This window comes from Vicugna pacos, chromosome 17 (assembly GCF_048564905.1).
Source record: "Vicugna pacos chromosome 17, VicPac4, whole genome shotgun sequence".
Classification (NCBI taxonomy): Eukaryota; Metazoa; Chordata; class Mammalia; order Artiodactyla; family Camelidae; genus Vicugna; species Vicugna pacos.
The window spans coordinates 49,575,370-49,584,503 of record NC_133003.1 but is presented as its reverse complement, the minus strand read 5'-3'; the positions used below and the strand labels follow the sequence as shown (position 1 = coordinate 49,584,503).

At 46.2% G+C, this 9,134-nt stretch overlaps 1 protein-coding gene across 1 annotated transcript; it reads right to left on the bottom strand.

Moving 5' to 3' along the window:
* Window positions 1–479: 479 nt before the first annotated feature.
* BRK1 (BRICK1 subunit of SCAR/WAVE actin nucleating complex) lies at window positions 480–9,130 on the bottom strand. Its single transcript, XM_072941843.1, has 5 exons — window positions 8,897–9,130; window positions 6,747–6,858; window positions 6,385–6,511; window positions 1,809–1,891; window positions 480–1,386 (listed from the first exon to the last, which is right to left on the bottom strand). The coding sequence occupies exons 3-5, from the start codon at window positions 6,500–6,502 to the stop codon at window positions 1,360–1,362; spliced, it is 228 nt and encodes a 75-aa protein (XP_072797944.1). The 5' UTR covers window positions 6,503–6,511; window positions 6,747–6,858; window positions 8,897–9,130; the 3' UTR covers window positions 480–1,359.
* Window positions 9,131–9,134: the final 4 nt, after the last annotated feature.

The window sequence follows — 9,134 nt, the reverse complement described above, 5'->3', positions numbered from 1 at the left end:
TCTGCAGGGCACCCTGCTGAGCAACACAGGAAAAGGCGCTCACGTGTGCTGCAGGATGCAGACGCTCAGAGAACAAGATCAAATCCAGGGTTGACATGCAGTGTTAGCATGGCAGGATGGGAGGGGATGAGAAGACTAACAGGGCAGCACCAAATGAAACAGTAAAGCCAGGAGAGCTTTCTGGAGGAGATTTGGCTTGAGCCAGACTGTGAGTGGCTAATATGACTTAAATAGGGAGAAATGATTTCTAGGTGACTAAAACGTAAGTTCTAAATGGGAGTTAAGCCTTTAGGAGGAGGTTGGCACATCTAGCAGGATTTGATGCTAGAATGAGAAGTTTTACTCTTCTGTTTAAACGATCTGCTTTTCAAAAGAAGTAGACATTTAGCACGTATCTTATACAACTCATCGTCTGCCCTGGATTGCAGCTAAACTGTGTGGATGCTGGTATTTCAATAGACTGTAAGCATCACGCCCGATTCAACACTGTATCTTTTATTGGAACATAATATGCCTACATAGTAAGTACTTGGTCAATGTCTGCTGAATGACCAGATGATTCCCAGGACGAATCAGTCAGCTCCAAGTCCAAACACAGGGGCTCCAGCTGATTCGCCACCTAGGCTTCGATCAAACAGCTACATCTGAAAGTTTCCTGTTAGGGTAAGAATCTCACACATCAGATTTCAGTGGAATAGGTGAGCCCAATCTCTGCTCCTCTCCCCACCACAATCACAGCAGTCAGGTAAAGTTGAGGAGTTTATTAGGGAAATAAGAGAGGCAAAGACACCCCAAATGACAGAAAGAAAACTCTGAAAACTTTTCAAGCCAAGTGGGGGCCTGAACTTGACCTCCCCCAAAGGACAAGAAACTGGTGTGTTAGCAACAACATTCTCTGGCAGCCACCTTGCTGGGGTGTGAGGGTCTCAGCCAGGACTGCTTCCCATCCCCGGCCAAAGGTGGGGAGGAGACAAAGACTGTAGAATTAATGCAGAGGCGATGAGAGCTGCAAAGAAAGGCTGAGAGAGGGAGAGAGAGAGGTGGGGAGGACCGTGACAGTCTCAGGCTTTTGGCTCTTAGCGCCTCAAATATGTTGACAAGTAGTTCTGCAAAATGTTTCCGAAAAGGTAAAAACGACTAACGTTGCCGAGAGTTCCCCTGGCCCCCTCCCAACGTGCCACCTCACGCTCCTGGGTGTACATGGCAGAGCCCAAAGGCCACATTTTTGAAAAAAAGAAAAACAAGAAGAAGCCCTGTTGTTCTGTAAGGAGAGAGGAAGGAGCTGAAGGCTGCTGGGGCTTTTCCCACGTGGGCCTGTGTTCTGTAGAAGCAACTTCCCAGCAGCAGTGTGGCACGATTCTAGGTGAGGGTCTCACCTTTTGTCACCTGTCAAAGGAGAATTGACAATTAGATAAATTCAAAAGGATGAGAGGGAGGAGAGGGTACAGCTCAAGTGGTAGAGCACATGCTTAGCATACACAAGGTCCTGGGTTCATTCCCCAGAAACTCCTCTAAAAATAAATGAATAAGTAAACCTAATTAACTCCCCCCCAAATAAAAATAATAAAATAAACAAAGGGGATTAGAGGGGCCTAAAAAAAGTCTTATTTTATATGCTAAGTAGTTGGGAGTGGTAGAAAAGATGACAGCTTCAGAGTCCCACCAGAAAGTTTAAATCCAGGCAAGGTGCCTAACTTCTCTAAGCCTATTTCTCCTTCCAAGGTTTGTTAGCAACAAGTGAAGTGTGCGTTCTCTCCTGCATGGCCACTGCCTGCCTCACAAGGAAGCCCCCCGCCCATCATACTCACCCTGGCTTCAATGTACTCTATTCTCCGTTCAAGAGCTGTCAATTTCTCGTTTAGTGTTGCGAGTCTTGAACGGCAAGACATATCTGGTAAAAGAAGACTGGTGTTCAGGATCGATGTTGTTCCAGACACAGACACACACAGCCCCGAAGACGAAGAGGAGCGATGATAAACCACGCAGAGCACAAAGGGGAGCGAGTGGGCACAGCAGGGGAGGGGGGCGATGAGGTGAGAAGTATCTTAGGAGCACAGCTGCTTAGAGGGCATCTGTTTAACTTCCTGCCCAGTGTGGGAGGCAGAGAATAGTGCCCCCCACCAAAGATGCCCTAATCCCCAGAACCTGCGACGATGTATCCTACACAGTAAAGGGATCTGCAGGTGTGATTAAGTTAAGGATCTTGAGATCCTGGATCATCCAGATGGGCCCCATCTAATCACAAATCTGTAAATGTAGACGTGAAAGTCAGAAGAAAGGTGGCAAAAAGAGAGGCAATTTGAAGTGTGAGGGACTCAACCTGCCATTGTTGGCTTTGGAGTTGGAGGGAGGTGGCCATAGACCAAGGGATGCAAGTGACCTTCAGAAGCTGGGCAAGGCTCTCAGCTGACAGCCAGCAAGGAAACAGGGATCTCAGTCTTACAGCCACAAGAAACTGAGCTCTGCCAACCACGTAATGAGCAAGGAAATAGCTCCTCTCCTACAGCCTCCAGAAAGGAAGGCAGCTCTGCTGACACCAGGGTTTCGGCCAGTGAACCAGTGTTGGGCTTCTGATCTACACAACTGCAAGATAATAAATCCATTTGGTTTAAGCTGCTACATTTGTGGTGATTTGTTAAAGCAGCAATATAAAATGGAAAACTAATACACCAAGGCTGTGCATATGGCCATTTGCTAATAGGCAAACCAAGAGTTTGAAAAGAGGGGAAATGACAAGAGGAAGAAAATCTCGATGGGGAGGCAAAGCAGAGGCCAAGGAAGCAGCAGACCCTGAGGAGGAGGGAAGGGGTGGTGTTTCGGAGCCCAGAGAAGCCGCGTCACCACTGCTGCTCCAGGAGGAGGGTACCTGATGTGTCATCAGACCCTGCACAGACCTTCCAGAAGGAGAGAAAACCCGGAGAACATCACATACCCCTTGCAGCCCACATTCTATCGGCAAAGAATTCCTTTTCTTCCTCTACGTTTTCCATTCTCTTTTCCCATCTCACCCAAAAGGAAACCTGAACTTCCTCTAAAATACCTTTTCCCCTGCAAACGACTCTAACAGAAACCACCTGACTACTCTTTCTCCAACTGTTCTCAAGATCCGGGAGAAAAAGGTTTCCAGGCTTGCTAATTATTTCCACTACCTCCTCCAACTGTTGTTCAGTCATCTCTCAATAATCCTCACTGCTCAAGTTCAAAATACCTGCTCTCCGAGACAGTCTCCTACTCGGTGATTTCACACTTAGCTCATAACCTTCCTTTTCATCCCCTCCCTGGATGCTATGCAAAAGCGCTTTGGCACCCTTTTAACAGATCTTCCAAACCCAGATCTTGCCTCCAATTTCATTTCGTCAACTCCAAATCTTACTCACTGTGCCTGTCTAAACACTCTCCTTTAAGGCTCAGTTCAAGCTGGACCTCCGAGAGGTCGTTGCCAGCTGGACAGAACTCTCCCTCTTCTACGCAGAGTTGCCTTTTCTGGACATTGTTCCCCTTCTATTTAATCTTGCTTTTAATCCACTAGTACTGCTTCTTCTAATTCCCAGGTCCAGTCTGAGCAGAAGCACTTCAGTGCCCTCCTTTTCCTGAATAGACTGCCACTGCCAGGACTGCCCAACGGGACCTAGTCTCTTTCAGTCTCGTTTTTAGAAGCTCAAAGGCCCATCATATATGCTATCAGTAAGGGCATGAACGTTACCACTGACGACCTGTCATTTCCCATAAACAAGAGACACAGCAACACGAAGGGGTGGGGTGGCGAGAGGGAGGGGTCCTTCCTGGATGGCTGTTCTGTTCGAGCTCTGTCGATCTAGTGATGAATCAAAACCCAAGAACAACACTAGGCTACGGGCACACGGGGATAAGCACTGTTGAAGACATAAAACGCTGAATCGAGAAACTTCAGTCATATTTCAGAGCCCATCAAATATGTACTGGTTCAAACAACACACTGGGAAAGCACTCAGCAGCTGGACAAACCTGAAACCATGACGCATTCACATGTACATTACCACCAGATTTCATTCTGAAAATGCCAGCCGTCCTCAGCTGGGTGCTGGGTGGTGTACGCACACCAGCACTGCTAACAAATGCCAGTTACCAGACAGCTCCCTCTCTTAACTCTGCACACAACCTTCACCTACAAAAATCAACCCTTTCTCTTAAATTGTTTCTGCAGGGTTTATTTCTCCAACAAAATTCTGAATTTCTTAGGAGTGCTTACTGTGTCCATTTACTCTTATTTATTCCTTTCTCACAGCATCTGACACACAGCCGGAGTCACAACAGGCAAGCTATTATTTGTTGGCTAAGTATGAAAACTGAGATTTAAAAACAGCCACATTCTTTTTTCCTTTTTTTTGGTTCCATTTCTCTGCACATATTATTTAGCTTTAGAGTCGGGGGAAAAAAGGTGTAAAAACAAAAAGCCATCATCTCTAATAATCCATTTTTAGAAACTTCATCAGTTCAAAGTACAGAACAGGCCTAGTGTTGGGATGTTATTGCTGTATCATGAGCTGTGTGTCCTCAGGTTCAGGTGGTCCTCCAGCGCTGAAAGAGAAAACCATGAAGAGCTACTCTCGCCAGCTGGTATCGCAGGGTAAAAGCTGTTCGGAAAGTCACTGGGTATCCTGGAAAAACAGGTCCCTCTCCACAGCACATGGCCTCCACAGACTCTGTGGTAAGGGTGAGAATTGTAGGATTGCTGCCATTTTCAAAGAGCTCCAGATGCCCCCTCAAAGTAAATGGCTATCAAATCTCCGCACCATCATCAACACAACCAAGCATTCCAGAAACACGTCAGAACTCAGGAGCCATGCTGAGGGCTTAGAATGGGAAAACACATCCCACATTTGCTCATCCTGAGTCATCCAATGTCAAGACAGTGTACTCAAGTCTATCCTTATGATTTATCCAGTTCCTCAGCCTGGTGGTCTTTGTCTAATAAACTCCTGTATCGTGATGTTGTCAGTCTTCATTAATACTACCCTCACCCCCATCCCGAGGAAATCCACCCTACCAAGACACATCAAGATTAGCCCTACACAACTTGTATGTAAATATATTAAGACATAAACAGTTTTCTGCTTTGTTCTAAAGCTTTCACTATTTCACCTTCAACATAGAAATTCTTTACATGTAGGAAGTGGTTCTTATTCTGTGTCCCCGACGGTGCCTGAGACAACCTTGTACTCTGATCTACTTTTTTTCTCTTATTTATGCTTTCTGACAAAACTTGTTCTGTTACCTTTATGTCAGACTTACCAGTTCTCTAGCTAGAAAATAATTCCTTTTTAAAGCTTTTCTTGTACATCCATTTCCCCTAATCTTTTTTTCCCGTTTTTTTAAACTGAAGTATAGCCAGTTTACAATGTGTCAATTTCCGGTGTACAGCATGTTTCAGTCATACATATATACATATATTCCTTTTCATATTCTTTTTCACTATAGGTTACTACGAGACATTGAATATAGTTCCCTGTGCTATACAGTAGAAACTTGTTGTTTTACATTCCCCTACTTAATCTTAATTGCTTAATGTTGCTGAATTGGTGGAACAGAAGCACACCGGTTGGAAAAAGATCACTAGACGTATCCCCACACCTTGCGATGGCATAAGAAGGTCTACCTTATGCCCAGTTCTCTCAAAGAAACTCCTGAAGAACCTAAGTAGGAGTCAGCTCCCGGCTTGCTGTCCAGAAGGACATGGAATAACGCGGAAAGAATTTCAGATTGTCACGAGCAGGCCATGCCTAGAAAAGATTTTGCTAGAAGCAGACAGAACACCTAATGTCAGCTAGATCAGACACTAGCAATGCAGAGATCTCCACGGCCTGACACGATTTGGCCCTCACTCTGCCCCTCACCTCCTACCGCTCTCAGCACCGCACACACGGAGACGGGAAGGGACCAACGGGAGAGCGGCCGAAGGGGCCACTAAAAGGCAAGGCGCTAAAGGGTTTCGACTGGAGCCTGAGGGAGTGGGGGACCTTCAAGTCTTTACAGGGCAGTGACACGGCCATGCTGCGCTCTGGAAGGTGCACTCTGAGCGCCAAGTGAGGACTGGAAGCGGAACCCAGAGGAGGAAGGGACAGATTAAAGGCAAGAGAAGAAACCAAGGGTAGATGCGGCTGCCTGACGTGTCTGGGAAAAGGAAGAGCTTGTTAATGGATCCGGGGTGATGGCAAAGAAGCCGAGGAGTTCAGCCTGGAGCAGGATAACCCCAGAGGGCCAGGGCGAGAGGGGGAAGGTGCGGCCTGAAGGAGGAAACGAAAACCGGCAGGAGCCCAGGGCTCCCGAGAGTTCCCTTCAAAGCTTCTCAGTGCCCTCCCTCAGAGGGCCTCCCTCCTCCCCGCCTCCCCCTGCTCGCCCGCTGACCGAACGAGTTGAGAAAGTCTGCGATTTTCTTGATGCTGCTGGTGATGACCTCAATGTACTCCCGGTTCGCCCAGTCCTGGTGAATCTCCCGCTGCACCGGGTCCTCTTGTCCCGCCATGGCTGCTGCCTAAGGAAGAGCGACTGCGCATGCGCCTCGACCCTCCAGGCCGCCAGTGCGCCTGCGCCGCCGGCCCACACCCAGCCTCGGCACCCACGAATCCACGGCACTTGTGGTGCGCCTGCGCACTGTCACATCCTCGGCGGCGTCTCCGCTGAGCTCCCACGCTCGTGAAAACCATGGCTTTAACGTCGGCTGGGAGAATGGAGCGCGCACGTGCCAAGATCTCCCACCCACCACTCACCTCCGTCACTGACTGTTATGGTCGTTAGGGGGCGCGTGGTCACGCAACACCCCTTCCCACAGGTGTTCCAAACGAATGCGGTCTGTGTCCAAGATAATCTGGGCGTAGACGACTAAATCACATTAAACACAAATTATTAAACAAATGCCTTTTAACAACGTGACGTGATATCCAACCTTGCATTTATCAAATGAACAAAACTTTTTTTTATCTATAATACTTAGTTACGAAAACGCTGAGGGGAAATTGATAAACTTGTAAATGGCTGGTTACACTGTAAACGGGCATCATCCCTTCAGAAGGCAATTTATAAATTGCTAGCAAGAGCTGTAAAAAATTGAAAACCTTTTGACCTAAATATTTAATTAAGGAAATCATTGAAAAAGAAAAAAAATGTAGCATTGTCTATTTTTTTTAAAATAACTAAATCTCAACAGTTGGGGAATGGCTAATGGGGAATGGGGGTATAGCCACTCAGAGCAGTATTATGCTAATTATGAACAAACACTATGGCAACACAACACCTGTCATAATTTGAAAGAGAAAACAAAATACAAAATTTTCTTTAAATTGCAACTAGGCAAAAATTGTCTGCTTGTGGACAAGAAAGATATACCAAAAAATGTCACTGTCTGGTTTCTTAAGGTAGTGGAATAATGGACAATTTTATTTTTGTTTCAGGGAATATTTACAATCTGGTTTGTGCAGTAAATGCCTTTTATCTCTGAATAGTTAGATTTCTTCTAGCAGTAGCTGGGAAGAAACAATTACTAACAGACCTTTACTTTGGTAGAAAACCTTACAAGCTATAAAGCTGCTTTAATAGCTGTTACCTTACTGGATCCTCACAAATCCTGTGGAAGGAAGTGAGGAAGAGGTTTCCCATTTCACAGATGAGAAAACTGAATTTCAAGATCACAAAGCCATTAAGTGGTGGACCTTAACCAGCTGATTCCAGACTCTATTATCTTTTCACTATACCACTCTGAAAACAGGTTAAAAATCTATCTGAGCTCCCCTACATTGTCATATAAAGGGTTTCTAAAATAATAAGAAGTATCGATCCTGAATATTGAACCTAGGCATCCAGAAGGCTCTCTGCCCTTCAGTCCTCCGGTTACGGGTTTGCCACCGTGGTAGTTCTTCACTATAGAAATTCTTCCCAATGCATGATGCAGGGCTACAAAGACAAGCTTCAGGAATGCTGCTGGTGCAACAAGGAATGCTTCCAGGGAGAGACTGCCTCAGCATAGGGGAGACAGGTCCCTGTCTCTGAGTCTGTCACTTGTTTCACAGAACTTGGAGATCTTGTCAATGGCTCCAGGTAGAACAATCAGCGTGAAATCAGATTCTTGAAGAAATGTGTCAATTGCATTGTGTGGTAATTTGACCCTCCTTTGCAGTCAAGTGTACTTGGACCATCATTTGTGCAGATACAGATATCACGTGTGCACCATGGCAATGTTGCTGGCTACTTCGAAAACACTAAATGGACCCTTAGCAGAGCAAATGTATCTATTTTCACAAGAACCCCTGGATGGTGCAACCAGAATGTTGAGCACTGCATGATACAGACCAAGTTGATGTTGTAGGTCATCAGTAACAGGCAGTATGGGAAATTCTGACTTCCCATAAGGTATGGTAGCCACAGAGGTGGAGTATCAACCAGACTTGGAGGTGATGGCAAACAGTACTTCTGGCAATACATTCCTTAGTGCTGGGCAGACCGCACAGAGAACTGTCGTGCAGGTTGTCATAACAGCATGAAGCCCTCTATCCAACAATTTTTAATCATAGTTGGGCACTGTGGATATAGGAATCAACTGGGTAGACCTCTCTTCTTCCAGCCTTCCAGGGTAACTGTTTGCAGTGAGATTTAAAAGTTGTCAAATCACTCTTTTATTAAGGTGAAGGTGTCAGTTTTTCAGCTTTGTGAGAATGGGAGAGAATCATCCTTTTTGAGTTTAACAGAAAGCAGAGTTTTTGGTCAGGAAGTCAAGGGGAGATGTATCTTCCTCTTGCTCTTGAAAAGTGAGAATTTATAAACTGTCTCCTGACTGGGATCATTTCAGTGCAGCAACAAAAAGCCTTCAGAACTCTGGGTAACTTAGCCTGAATACCCAGAGCAGGGTTTAAAGAGTACAGCTCACCTTTTAACACCAACTACGGCTCCCGGGACATTTATTCAGGTTCCTGGCCAGTCTTTGAAGTGGGGGCATCCATCTTCTTCGATTATATCAAAGGCACACCACGGTGGCGAGCTGGGGAGTAGGTGGAGGGTAACAGGCGATGGGTGTCAAACCAGCATTCCTGAAGGCTGAGTCTTAGACCCGGTGTTCCAAGGAGGTGGGGGCTCCCTTCGGGGCTCCTCGAGCACCCCTATTCGGC

What these genes read in the sequence shown, in the direction of transcription:
- BRK1 (XM_072941843.1), bottom strand. Translation starts at nt 6,502, where the DNA reads ATGGCGGGACAAGAGGACCCGGTGCAGCGGGAGATTCACCAGGACTGG. An exon ending in AGACTTTCTCAACTCGTTCG is followed by an intron (nt 1,892 to 6,384) that starts GTCAGCGGGCGA and finishes TTCTTTTACCAG; the next exon opens with ATATGTCTTGCCGTTCAAGA. An exon ending in TAGAGTACATTGAAGCCAGG is followed by an intron (nt 1,387 to 1,808) that starts GTGAGTATGATG and finishes CTCCTTTGACAG; the next exon opens with GTGACAAAAGGTGAGACCCT.